The sequence below is a fragment of the Ciconia boyciana genome, chromosome 1 (assembly GCF_034638445.1).
Source record: "Ciconia boyciana chromosome 1, ASM3463844v1, whole genome shotgun sequence".
Taxonomy (NCBI): Eukaryota; Metazoa; Chordata; class Aves; order Ciconiiformes; family Ciconiidae; genus Ciconia; species Ciconia boyciana.
In genome coordinates, this window is record NC_132934.1 from 17039181 (window position 1) to 17053066 (window position 13886).

Consider the following 13886-nt stretch of genomic DNA (forward strand, 5'->3'; position numbering starts at 1 on the left):
ATGTGCTATTAATAATATAAAATAAAAAAAAAGAGTGAACATGCAAAAGGTTGTATCCAAAAGTTCCCATGGAGACTTTCATTGACCTCCAGGCTCCTTTCTCAGTTCTATTAAATTTTCCTTTTTTCCCCCTTCCCTCCTGGGAATGTGTCCCTGTGTCTCATTCTTTTGGAGGGCAAGGAGTAGAAATCTGTTTTCACTGTTAAACCACTGGCTTAGGGCAGGAACAGGGATATTTCATTTGGAAACAAGGGATAGAGGGGAGAAAAAACCATCACTAAAGTAAGATTTTTGGCACAAAAAAAATTGCAAAAAACTTAAGGCTTGAAGTGTGTGGCCCAGGAAATAAAATACAATATCTGTATGGGAGTTAATACAGTAACAGCTGGGAAGATCAGCTTGAGAGTAGGTTACTGATTGGGTTGGAGGGAACTCTGAGTCACCAGCTTTTTTGGTGCTCTTTTAATTGAAAAACAACAGCAACAACAACACTAACACACAAAAAAAAGCACTCTTGAAACTCCCCTGACTGCAATTTTCTTTTAAGTGTCTTTCCTCAACTTAAAATGAAACGAAAAAAGCTTTATAATTTCAGATTGCTCAATGTTCTGCACTGCATGCCTTTACTTGATGCGAGCATGGAGTGGGAAGTTCTTCAGGCTGTTACAACACTTGGCTTATTTTGGTTGTGCCTGTGTAATGCTAGCTCCATCATCTTATCCTTCCTCATCTGTTTTCTCCAGCTTTAAGTGAGGGTTACATTACTGTTTCCTATGTAAAGCGGTTCTAGAGCAGACCTTGAAAAGAAATGTTTGTTTGCTAAAAGCGCATTGCAGGCTGCAGGTATGCACAAGTCCACCTTAATGCCTGTTGCTTTATTTCTAAGGTGCTTGCCACAGCTAGAAGGAAAGCAGAATGTGATCCTTGCTTTTCTCTGTCCCTACCCCAGTTTTCCTATCAAAAAACCAGGTAAATGTCCCTCTCCATCATTCCCCTCTTCCACAGCTCTGACAGTACTGCGCTGGGGTCCCTCTTCCGCCTGCATGGACTCTCGTCGGTCATTGTGGCTGCTTCTCTCAGCTCCCGCTAGCATCATGTAAATGGTCATTCTCTGTTTGTTATTTGTTTTGTCATGGTTTCTCCAGTTTTAAAGGTCTTCATTACAGTAGTTTCTCTTTTCTGTAAAGAACATGTCATACAGAGCCAAAATGCACTCCTTTTTTGCTTCCCTACTTGCCACTGCTTCTTGTCCTATTCAAAGGTATTCTTAACTGCCGCCGCCTTTCTGCAGGTACTCAGTCATATAGATTTTCCATCACCAAAGCTGTATATCAAAGAATTTGGTGTAAAGGGAAAGATTTTTTTTTTCCCCTCTTACAGATAATGAAAATTGCTTTGTTTTCAGGATTCCTAAAAGACCAACCCAACTTGCTGTCAAAACAAAACAAACCAAAATCTTTATTCATAGTGTTTCTGTTCTCAATGTGTGGATTAAAAAGATCATTTGGAGGACCATTTGTTTGAAATCTGGGTTTCCTGAGCAAACAAAAAACCCTTTTCAGTTCAACTAGGCATGGAAAAACTCCTTGCAGTACTTAACTCTCTAGAACCAAAATGGTTGTGTCTAATTAGCTTTTATTGCTTTTAGAGCAGGCTGTCTTGTTATACCATTGGATATTTGCTGTGGAAAACTGAAAAATACTAAGACTCAGTTATTAGGCAAGCTGACAGTCTTTTCTCATTCTTGGCTGATGGGGGGCTATGTTGTAAAAAAAAAAATAAAAAATAAAAAAAGGATTCAAGCATGCTTTCTCAAAGGATTAGAGAACTATATGAGGTAGGAAGTTTCCTCTAGTGCTGGGAGTGGTTCTTCCAATGTTACTGGCAACATTGTGAGACAGTGGGGCAGAGCTTGGTACTTAGGTAAAATTGTTTTGTATCTTCTCAGGATAAATAATACAGTTTTGATCTTAAAACAACTTCCATTTTCTTGTGATATGGTAAATTTTACAGAAAGGAAAAATGAATGAAGTTGATACTTCTAGAAAATAATAATGTAATAAGCTCGGAGTGGGAAAGGGTGTTTGCTTTAGGATATCATTCATATGCAGAAAATAATAGCTAGCTCTAAGAGCTTTAGAGGAGGAGTCTTAGGTGGAGGAATGTTCTGCAGATAATGCAGAGAGAGCTGGGCTGGAAGCTGCCATTTTGTAAGGAAAGGCAAAACAGAAATGGTTCCCATGTCTGTCTTCTGTTATCCAGATCACTCACTGAAGTTTTTTTTTTTGTCCCATTTGTAACTGTAGACCGATTCTTTAAAGATTTATCTGGATGGAAGAGAGGGTATTGACTGGCATTAGGACAAGAATGGGTCTGAGAAACTAATCTGAAGGTTGAGCTTAATTAATGCTACACTGATGAGTGACTGTCTTGTTGCTTGGCTAAGCCTGCCTTTTTGGAAACACTCCTCTACAGCAAGAGCACAAAATGCTGGCAGGAGCCCTACATAGTTTTAAGCTCTTGCTACAAGCTGTCACCTAGATTAGCTGGCAAAAGAATGTTTGAACCTGTAGATTACTTTGGCAGAGCCCAGTCTCTAACCATAGTTTCCTGGCTGTGAAATTTTGCCAAGTATTGTACTAATAATTTGAGGGATGGGGGATCACAAGTTTTCCAGGCACCAGATGTCTGCCTGCATTTGCTGGGGGATTTTTAGGTTGGCTTTATGTCTGCCTACAATATTTTAATTTCCCTGGAAGTGTATGCAGTATATTTTCAGAAGGAGATGCTGAGACATCATTAATACCCATTCTTCTGCTTTTTAGCATTCATTATTTAATCTCCTTTTAGAACTAGGGTTTGTTTGTTTTGTTGTTTTTGAAAAGTTGCTATATCTTTTAGCTGGCAGTGGATCACACCCAAGCTCCTATGGTCACCATACAATCCATTTTACCTACAGAGGAAAATCAAAATGCCTTATCAGGTGATTCACACTTTCTAAACTTAACTTACTTGTGGGTTAAGCCTAGTAACAAGAACAGCAGCTAAAATATAGGAAGCTGGTGTTAAAAGTTTCAAATAACCACTCATAAAATGTAACATTTGGAAAGCATCACTTGCTTTCCAGAAGTAATGATTTGAGAAGAACAGCTCCTCCCCCCCACTTAGCTCGGTGTAAGTTAATAAGGGTTGTTTAAGATGTGAAGCCAAACTTCCAAATTCTATTTTTGCCTTTTGCTTATAAGGATGAATGTCTAGTTAAGTACACAGTTTAGACCAGGCTAAGAAAAAGCCAGTTAGACCACAGCGATCCACTTCATATATCACAACTGCATGTAATGTCACCTTCTACAACAGCAGTATCCTTATTTTTCCATTGCTCTTTATCTATTGCTGCCATTTTGTACTCTCACTAGAGCAAGCTTCAGCTGCCCTCTACTGTAGCATATTTTGAACCCTTGTGAACATATGCATTAAGGAAATTTACTTCAGATAAAGTAATTATCTGAAACCACAGCACAAAAAGTCCAACCAAATCTAGTCTCACTAAATTAATCATGACATTAGGAGGTCTCATCCTTTTGACTTCATTTTCTTCATAGATAGGAGGAAAACAATTATCTTGGTGGTCTCTCAAGTTCAAATGAAGTGGTTCAAATGCAGGAATGTTTCTAAATCTCCTAGCTGAAGAGAAAACAACAGCAGTTAAGGCAGAAGTATCATGAACAAAAAATACTGACTTTTGGAGACAAATATCTATTTTTTCCCTTGTAAAAACTGCCAAATGTTTAATTTATTTTGTGATGTATCTTTTGCATCATCTGTTTCCCTCTAGTTCTGTGAGCAATTAAGTTGCTCCACTTTTTAAAGATTTAACGATTTTATTGTTTTGTGCTATTTTAATCTATTGTAATAACTAACAGCAAATTTAATGGTTATCAGAAACTCCTGAAGTACAATTTCAGTTTTCACAAGACTTATTTTCAGAAGAAAAATGCATTTAATTCTGAAAACTTGTTCTGTTTTTCATTTTTTAGTTTAGACCCATTCTCTGTTAACAGCCATGTTTCACCTAGAGTTGTTTAGTTTTAAGGCTGTAATATATGAACACAATAGAAGATGGATGGCAGAACTGAAGATAGGAAAATGCAAAAATAATATAGTTAGTTTTAGGGATAGATAATTTTAATAAAAAGTTTCACGCTCATTTTCTGTTTTAAAAACAGCTATCTTGCAGTCAAAGTCCTTTGGGTATTTTAGTGCAGTTTGTAAAGCTCCTTTAATATAGAGATTAACATTTTCTTTTCTTTCTTTCATTCCATGTATTGGTTTGTAAACCTGAAGGCTGTGAATTTTATGAAAGAAAATCCTTTAATTTCGTGTATGCCTATTGATATGTGTGGTTGCCATGGTACAGATTTGGAGTGAAACTTTTAAATCTCTGACTTGAACCAATATGATGATTTTTAGCATCATTTTTCTGATGCAATTAATCAGAAGTCTGAAAAATTACAAGTGCTGATTGGATGCTCTAAAGGTCTAAAGTTCTAAAGTAAAGGTCTAGACTTTACTATGTGGTCTTAAACTTTCTGCAGGGCCCCACTTCAGGCGTACAGACTGATTTGTGTGATGAAATTTGGTTGAGAGTTCCTGACTCCCTCTGAGTTGCAAGCCATTGTCTGGGAGCAGCTGCTTTAATTTCTAGCTATTCATTTTAATGCCTTTTTTCCAATTGTTTTGTACAATGCTGTATTGTGAATAGAGTTTTATATAACTTTCATCAAGTAGCTGAGTGGATCAGGAATTGTTAAAAACTTTGCATCAGTTTCCTTAGGACATTTCTGCTTCCTTTCCTAACAGCCCCTGCTGCAGAGTTCCAGCTTATTCGATGAGCATAGTCATTGATGGTGGACTTCAAGATTTAGGTTGGCTGTAAGGTCTGTTGAAGATAAAGGTGGATTTTCAACTCCACTAAGGACTTTATAGGAAGTTTATGAAGAATGGAAGATATCTCATAGGTGTTCAGCAGCCTGGGTTCATGACAGATCACAGAATCACAGAATCGTATAGGTTGGAAAAGACCTTTAAGATCATCGAGTCCAAACATAAACCTAACGCTACCAAGACCACCACTACACCATGTCCCTAAGCACTTAATCCAAATGTCTTTTAAATACCTCCAGGGATGGTGACTCAACCACTTCCCTGGGCAGCCTGTTCCAATGCTTGATAACCCTTTCAGTGAAGTAAAATTTCCTAATATCCAGTCTAAACCTCCCCTGGCACAACTTGAGGCCATTCCCTCTTGTCCTATCACTTGTTACCTGGGAGAAGAGACCGACCCCCACCTCGCTACAACCTCCTTTCAGGTAGTTGTAGAGAGCGATAAGGTCTCCCCTCAGCCTCCTTTTCTCCAGGCTAAACAACCCCAGTTTCCTCAGCTGCTCCTCATAAGACTTGTGCTCCAGACCCTTCACCAGCTTCGTTGCCCTTCTTTGGGTGCACTCCAGGACCTCAATGTCTCTCTTGTAGTGAGGGGCCCAAAACTGAACACAGTATTCGAGCTGCAGCCTCACCAGTGCCGAGTACAGGGGCACGATCACTTCCCTAGTCTTGCTGGCCACACTATTTTTGATACAAGCCAGGAGGCCATTGGCTTTCTTGGCCACCTGGGCACACTGCTGGCTCATATTCAGGCGGCTGTCAACCAACACCCCCAGGTCCTTTTCCATCGGGCAGCTTTCCAGCCACTTTTCCCCAAGCCTGTAGCATTGCATGGGGTTGTTGTGACCCAAGTGCAGGACCTTGCACTTAGCCTTGTTAAACCTCATACAATTGACCTTGGCCCATCGATCCAGCCTGTCCAGGTCCCTCTGCAGAGCCTTCCTACCCGCAAGCAGATCAACACTCCCGCACAACTTGGTGTCATCTGCAAACTTACTGAGGGTGCACTCGATTGATAAAGTTATTAAACAGAACTGGCCCCAACACAGAGCCCTGGGGAACACCACCTGTGACCAGCCGCCAACTGGATTTAACTCCATTCACCAGAACTCTTTGGGCCCGGCCACCCAGCCAGTTCTTTACCCAGCGAAGAGTACACCCGTCCAAGCCATGAGCAGCCAGTTTCTCCAGGAGAATGCTGTGGGAAACCGTGTCAAAGGCTTTACTGAAGTCCAGATAGACAACGTCCACAGCCTTTCCCTCATCCACTAGGCAGGTCACCTTGTTGTAGAAGGAGATCAGGTTGGTCAAGCAGGACCTGCCTTTCCTAAACCCATGCTGGCTGGGCTTGATCCCTTGGTTATCCTCTACATGGCGTGTGATGGCACTCAGGATGATCTGCTCCATCAGCTTCCCCAGTACCGAGGTCAGGCTGACAGGCCTGTAGTTCCCCGGGTCCTCCTTCTGGCCCTTCTTGAAGATGGGTGTCACATTTGCTAATCTCCAGTCAGCTGGGACCTCCCCAGTTAGCCAGGACTGCTGGTAAATGATGGAAAGGGGCTTGGTGAGCACATCTGCCAGTTCCTTCAGTAGTCTCGGGTGGATCTCATCAGGCCCCATAGACTTGTGAGTGTCTAAGTGGTGCAGCAGGTCACTAACCATTTCCCCCTGGATTATGGGGGCTCCATTCTGGTCCCCGTCCCTGTCTTCCGACTCGGGGGGCTGGGTACCCAGAGAACAATTGGCCCTACTATTAAAGACTGAGGCAAAGAAGGCATTAAGTACCTCAGCCTTTTCCTCATCCTTGGTCCCTGTGTTCCCTCCCCCGTCTACTAGGGGCTGGAGATTCTCCTTAGCTCTCCTTTTGCTGCTAATGTATTTGAAGAAGTATTTTTTGTTGTCTTTTACAGCAGCAGCCAGATTGAGCTCTAGCTCAGCTTTGGCCCTTCTAATTTTCTCCCTGCACAGCCTTGCTACACCTTTGTAGTCCTCCTGAGTTGCCTGCCCCTTCTTCCAGAGGTCATAGACTCTCCTCTTTTTCCTGAGTTCTAGCCAGAGCTCTCTATTCAGCCAGGCCAGTCTTCTTCCCCGCCGGCTCGTCTTTCGGCACCTGGCGACAGCCTGGTCTTGTGCCTTTAGGCCTTCCTCCGTAAAGAATGTCCAGCCTTCCTGGACTCCTTTGCCCATTAGGGCTGCCTCCCAGGGGACTCTGTTGACCAGTCTCCTAAACAGGCCAAAGTCCGCCCTCCGGAAGTCTAAGGTGGCAGTTTTGCTGACCCCCCTAGCCGCTTCTCCACGTATCAAAACCTCTTATCATTTCGTGATCACTCTGCCCAAGACGGCCTCCAACCGTCACATGGCTCACAAGTCCTTCTCTGTTTGTGAACAAGAGGTCCAGCGGGGCACCTTCCCTACTTGGCTCACTCACCAGCTGTGTCAGGAAGTGATCTGCCACACCCTCCAGGAACCTCCTAGGCTGTTTCTTCTCTGCTGTATTGTATTTCCAGCAGACATCCAGTAGGTTGAAGTCCCCCACAAGAACAAGGGCTAGCGATCGTGAGGCTTCTCCCAGCTGCTTATAGAATAGTTCATCTGTCTCCTCATCCTGGTTGGGTGGTCTGTAACAGACTCCCACCACAATATCTGCCTTGTTGGCCTTCCCCCTGATTCTTACCCATAGACACTCCACCCTATCGTCACCATCATTGAGCTCTAAACTATCCAGACACTCCCTGATGCATAGGGCTACGCCACCACCTCTCCTGCCTCGCCTATCCCTCCTGAAGAGTTTATAGCCATCCATCGCCGCACTCCAGTTGTGCAAGTTGTCCCACCATGTTTCCGTGATGGCAACCATATCATAGTTTTCTTGATGTACGATGGCTTCCAACTCCTCCTGCTTGTTGCCCAGGCTGCGTGCATTGGTGTAGAGGCACTTCAGCTGGGCTGTCGTCCGTGTCTCCTTCATAGAAGAACACCCCTTGTGTGCTTTGAGGTGTTTCACTGGCATTTCCCTCTTGGGTCCTATTGCCTCAGTATCCCCTAGCTCAAATCTGTTCGACTTCAACTGTGCCCCAGCGTACCCTGCACATCTCAGAGACACAGGCTGAGTGCCCTCACTGGCACCCGCTCCCTCTAACTGTGGCACGTCATCTGTCAGCTTCCCTCGGGCAAGCCTGATATTGTCCCCCTCCCCCTTCAAGTCCAGTTTAAAGCTCTGTCAATGAGCCCCACAAGTTCCTGAGCAAAGACTCTCTTTCCCCTTTGAGAAAGATGAATCCCATCAGACGCCAGCAAACCTGGTGCTGTGTAGACCATCCCGTTATCAAAAAAACCGAAACCGTGGTGATGACACCAGCCATGGAGCCATGAGTTAATAGATTGGGTAATTCTAGAAGGAACTCTGTTCCTTCTAGTGTCACTGCCCACAACTGGAAGGAGAGAGGAGAAAATAACCTGTGCTCTGTAGTCCCTTACTAGCTGTCCCAAGGCCCTGAAGTCTCTTTTGATTGCCCTAGGACTTTGTGTTGCAGCTTCATCGCCCCCCACATGGAAGAACAGTAGGGGATAATAGTCCGAGGGCCGCAGAAGTCTGAGGTGCTGCAGAATCAGTTGCCAGATAAAGGTTTTTAAGCCCAAAGCCTCCATGCTCAGGTGTGATGCTCAGTATGAAAACCTGAGGGCTGTTGTTTATGAATTAAGGTTCATGGCTGCATTTTTTAGTAAATCTTTTTTCTTTGTGAAGCTTGGAGTTGAGGAGAAATCCAAGAGTATGTCTGACCTCCAGACTGCTCCTAGCTAACAGCAAGTGCTGGTTTTGTTGCTTTTCCACTGAGGAAATTCCACTTCTACTGAACGCTTTGATATACTTGTCTACGCAGTGATATCATGTGTCTTGCTTGAGAATATCTTACTAGATATATAGATTGGCTCTGTTTGTCAGTTGATTTTACTCATAGAGACATTTTGAAGGTAGTGATGTGGCTATATGGCAGACAGGTGGGACTGTGTACCGTCTGAATGGTAATGTTACTTGGAAACTAGCTGGAAAATGTGTCAGACTGCATTCTGCTATTAATAATAAAGAAGCCAAGTTAAATGATGATACAATTGAGATATGAATTAGAAATACCATAATTTTTAAATGAAAATAAGTTTTTCCTTAGGCAGGTCCGATTATCTTTCAATGAAGAAAATGTTATCTAAACCCCCTTCTTGAGTTCCGCTATTGAAATTGTTCAGCATTCTGAAGTTGAAACTCAGAAAATTCTGTAAATCATAAATCGTTCTTCTCTAACAGACCCATATAGGTTTTTATATTGAATCAATACATTTAATATTTTCTGTGTGTTCAAGAAAGACTTTGAAAATGTAAAAATGTAGATGCTCTTCACCTCTCTTTTTTTTTTTTTTTTTCTGTTATGGCAGCTATTTTGACTTACACATATTGTGATCTATATTAGGTGTTCTTGGTGGGTATACCAGATGTGATAAGATGTATAAAACATATAATTTTTCACCAGACTGTGTTCTGCCTTAAACACCACTCTGGGCAGAAAGAAATTCAAGTAAATAAGGGAGTTGAGTATTTTAAATTTTTGCCTGATATCATATAGTAGCTTTCTGTATTACTTTTTTTTTTTTTAATAGGATACTTCAAAAATTTAAAATTAACAGAGAAGAAAACTTTCTCTGTTTGCCAGAAAGTTTTGGTTTTCTCTTCATTGAGAAACTGTTTTCTGCTTTTTGAGTGCAGCCTCATACCATTGCTACCAAAGGTATGGAAAAAAATTAATTAATTTATGCTCCCTCTGCTGGCCTTACAGCTGTGCAGAATAGATCTATCCCATACCTTCAAAGTACCCACACTTGCAACTGGTTTGTGGAAATTGGGTCTTTGGCGGACTAGGGAGAACACTTTATCTGCAAGATCCAGATCTGAGCAGTGAATAATGGCATTTCTGAAATAACCTCTCAATAACAGTGGGAGCTTTTAGAAAGGAAACAACAATGATATTTTGTGATAACTTTGAGTACATTCAGTTGCAGCAGATGTGTAGTCTGTTAGTATGATATAGGAGCGCTGTACATTTGCCAACAGTAGTATACCCTGTGTACAAAAATTGTTTCATTTTTCTGCCTGGGCTTCTTGGAAATCTTCTTTGTAGTACGGTGCAGAAAAGCAGAACTGAAATGATCAAGTTGTTCAAAAATAATTGAAATAATCCAAGTTTGTTTGAAACTAAGGTGCAAAGCCTGTTATGCCTGGGAACGTTGTCTTGATAGCGATCACTTAAGAACTATTATGTATTCTTTTGTTTTTTGTTTTGTTTTTTTTTTAAGCTGGACCTGTGATCTGCAGAATGCTAACATACCCTCCAACTCGAAGAGCCTTAATTGTGGGTTGTGGTCTGCAGATGTTTCAACAACTGTCAGGGATTAACACCGTCATGTATGTATTTACTGCTTGCTTCTCTTTATAAAATGTAAGAAAAAGACAGTTAGACCAGTAGCAGTTGTAGATGGGCTTCTGGACAAAATCTGAAATTTGAAAAATTGAGTGTGAGAGCTGGAATGCTGGTTTGAGATCCAGATATTGACATATTTGGCAGCTCAGAAAATTGGTACAAGAGGATGTTAGTATAAGGGCAGACATTTATATAGAGATGAGAATGCAAACCGTACTCTGGGAGATGCGTTATTATGTGTTAGGGTTTACTGTCAAAGCTATGTATGTCTAGATAAGAAAGTACACTTAGAGTTTGAATTTGTGTGCAAATAGATAAAAATACTGTGAGGGTTAGACTGTTGACCATGTAAATGAGATGGAAAATTACTGAAAGTGCTGAAGGAGGTAAGATGCTGAGGGAAGAAGTGTTTCCTGTTATTAAATGGTTCTGTTATGTGTATGAAGACTCAGTAAATGCAGAAGTGAAGTACAATATATTGGGTGTTCTGATAAGCTGTCAGCTCACAGAGGGAGTAGCTCTTGGCAAATGTGCAGTGCACAAGACCTAGTTTAAGATTAAATTACTGTTGAGCTACCCTACAAGAATAACCATAACGAATATGATTTCCATATTGTTTTAAGAGCAAGCGTGAAATATATTTCAGTAACATCTTATGGAGAGAACTACACCTAAGGGAGCAAGCTAGTTAGCAAATAGTAAAAAGGAACAGCCAAAAGGATAAAGCTCTAGTGATATCAAGAGCTACCATATTAAATGTTAGAGTAAATACATGCCATCTGTCTCAAGGGGGGAAAAAAACCCAAACTCAGTATTGTTAAACTGCAAAGGAGGGAAATCTGTAACAGATAAAGAGAGAATGTATAAAGTAGAAATTGTATCCAAATGTGGGAAACAGGAGTAACTGGTAAGTTATGTGTGAAAACCATAACACAGGCACAGGAGGAGCTTGGAGAAATTCTTCAGGCACATAAGAAGCAAGAGACTGAATAGTCTCCAGGCCCAGAAAGGATCAAGACGTTGTGAGAACACTAGCAGAAGAGAAATCTTTAGCAGCAAATCTTATGAAGACTCTTTTTGCATCTGTGTTAATTATGGAGAGTATATGAAGGTTCCTGCACTGGAGCTTGCTTGAGATGTCTTAGATGGTCTGTTTCAAATTCAAGTGTTAGGGGAAGAACTTTTAGAACAAGCTGATTAAAGTGAATAATAAAAAATTGCTTGGACTAGTCCAGGTACACCCAACAGGTCTGGAGTAATTCGAATACATAATCACTCAGTTTGGAAATGTAGCATAATCCGTGTGAAGCTACAGCCCAGAAAGTTTTATCTCTGTCCTTATAAAAATTAATTAAAATTGTCGTAGAATCAAATGAGAAGATGTCTGTTTATAAATATGAAAAATGAACATGTACATGGAGAATATAAAATAATAAAGAAGAGCCAACATGATTGCTGTAGAGAGATTGTAGCTTGCAAATTGGTTGGATGTGAGTTCATGGTCATGTTAGAACTATAGATCCCATATGAACTAAGCATCCTAGTCCATGACAGCTGCTGCCAAAGTTTCCTGAAGAAACCAGATGGTCACAAAAGTAAGGGAGAAGCCCTCTCAGGTTAATAACTTTTTAAGATAGGAAAAAAGAGGATAAGAATACAAGATCTGTTATCACAAGCCAAGAGTAGACTCCTACAGGGATCTGTGTGGAGATCGTTGCTGCTTTAATAAGTCTGTGAAAGGGGCTAAACAGCAAAATAGCAGCTAGTACTCATACACCATTCAGAATATTAAGACCCCCAAATCTGTGAACATGAACAGTTGTGGGAAGATAATACAAGTTAACAAATTAATAAAATGGCAAGTGCATTAACTATGCAATATTATACAATAATACTTGCAGGAGGGAACTGGCTAACATGCATGGCAGTCTAAATTGTTACTACTCAAAAAAGAGGTCTTGAAGTTGCATTATAGTTCTCTACAAACATCGTGATGACATCCATGACTGATCTGGAATAGTACAAACAATTGCAGATGTCCTTTCTTTTAGTAAGGATAAACCAGGTTATATATGGGGAAAGAGGTACCTGTGTTTGAACAGGATGGTTAGGACTGCAGCTTGGAAAATAAATTAGTTCAGAAGAAACACAAGAGGCGTATAAAGCTACTAATGTTATGGAGAAGATGGGGAGAGCATGATTATTCATCATTTCTTATAACACAGTTTTGATGACTCCTAGCTCTTACCCAGCGGTAGGTTTAAAATAAACATTTTTTCATGCAACACATAATTACGTAGTGGAACTCATTGCCACAGGATGTTACAGATGCCAAATGTAGAAGTAAGTTTAGAAGTTAATTAGGGAAACTTATATAATAAAAATTATTAAAATGTTATTAAACACCATGTGGATGCAACCTCTGGCCAAGGACAGTCATTCTCACATTTTTGTCCTTACTACTTTAGGATGCCTTATTAGGCTAGAACAAAAAATTGTCAGTTCACAAGGTTTATGACACTGGTAGGTTGACTTTGCTTATTTTAAACTTCGTTTGTTTTAAAATCTCAAACTTATTTCTATGTAGGAGGCTTTACAAATAGTTTGGAATTGACCTAATTTGCTTGTGGATGTGTAGGAGGATGGAATTACAACTATAAACCATAGTTGAATCTTAGTTTTAAAATAAGCAAATGCCTATAATAAACACATGAAGGCACTGTTGTTAAAGGACTGGCTTGTAAACCATTTGGAATATCCAGTATTTTTTTAATAATCCGGTATAACTAAATTTTTAGTTATCCGATATGCAAGACAAACGTTCTCCTATGAAAATATATTTTTCAAATATAAGTAAGCAGCTGTCTATTCATGGTTTGCTTACATAGAAGTTGGTGATTGCTTTTTAATGCAATAGTTAAATGGTACTTTAAGGAACTCTCAGATTGTATTAACTTTCTAAGCACTATTTTCCTCTCCATAACGTTTGGTTGTGTCATTCTGGGATTGCTGTTCTGATGCAGCAGGAAAACAGGCATTGGTTATGGTTGGAGGTTGTAGGATTGTGTGGACTTTCCTTCAGTGGTTTTGCAAACTCATTTACCAAAAACAGACACAAAGAATGTTTTGATGGTTGGTGTTCACTGTAACTTTGGTGCTGCTGTGAATCCTCTTCTCTTGGTATACCCCTTTCTAGGCCATGAGGAGAAGAGGCTGATGACCCCGACTTGCTTTTGCCTGGCTTTCCCTGGCAGAAAATTTAGCCTCTGGTTGGCCCCGTTTCTCCTTATATATTTCCATGGGACTCTTCTATGCTGCAACCAGTTAACTTAACATGGCAGCATCTATGATGGGTCCTGACTTGTTCTAATCTTCTGGCTTGAGGCTTTCCTCTCTTTCTGATATAAAATAATTTATTAAATCTTGTATTTAGCTATAAGAAAGTGAGGCCATAGGAGTGAGTTTGTGTGTGTC

At 40.7% G+C, this 13886-nt stretch overlaps 1 protein-coding gene across 2 annotated transcripts in view; it reads left to right on the top strand.

The window, feature by feature from the left end:
- SLC2A13 (solute carrier family 2 member 13) overlaps window positions 1–13886 on the top strand; it is a 211696-nt gene that overhangs the window by 63208 nt on the left and 134602 nt on the right. For both annotated transcript variants that reach the window (XM_072859919.1, XM_072859915.1), the window contains exon 4: window positions 10288–10396. In XM_072859919.1, coding sequence (XP_072716020.1) covers window positions 10288–10396 — 109 coding nt within the window. The remainder of the gene's footprint in view (window positions 1–10287; window positions 10397–13886) is intronic.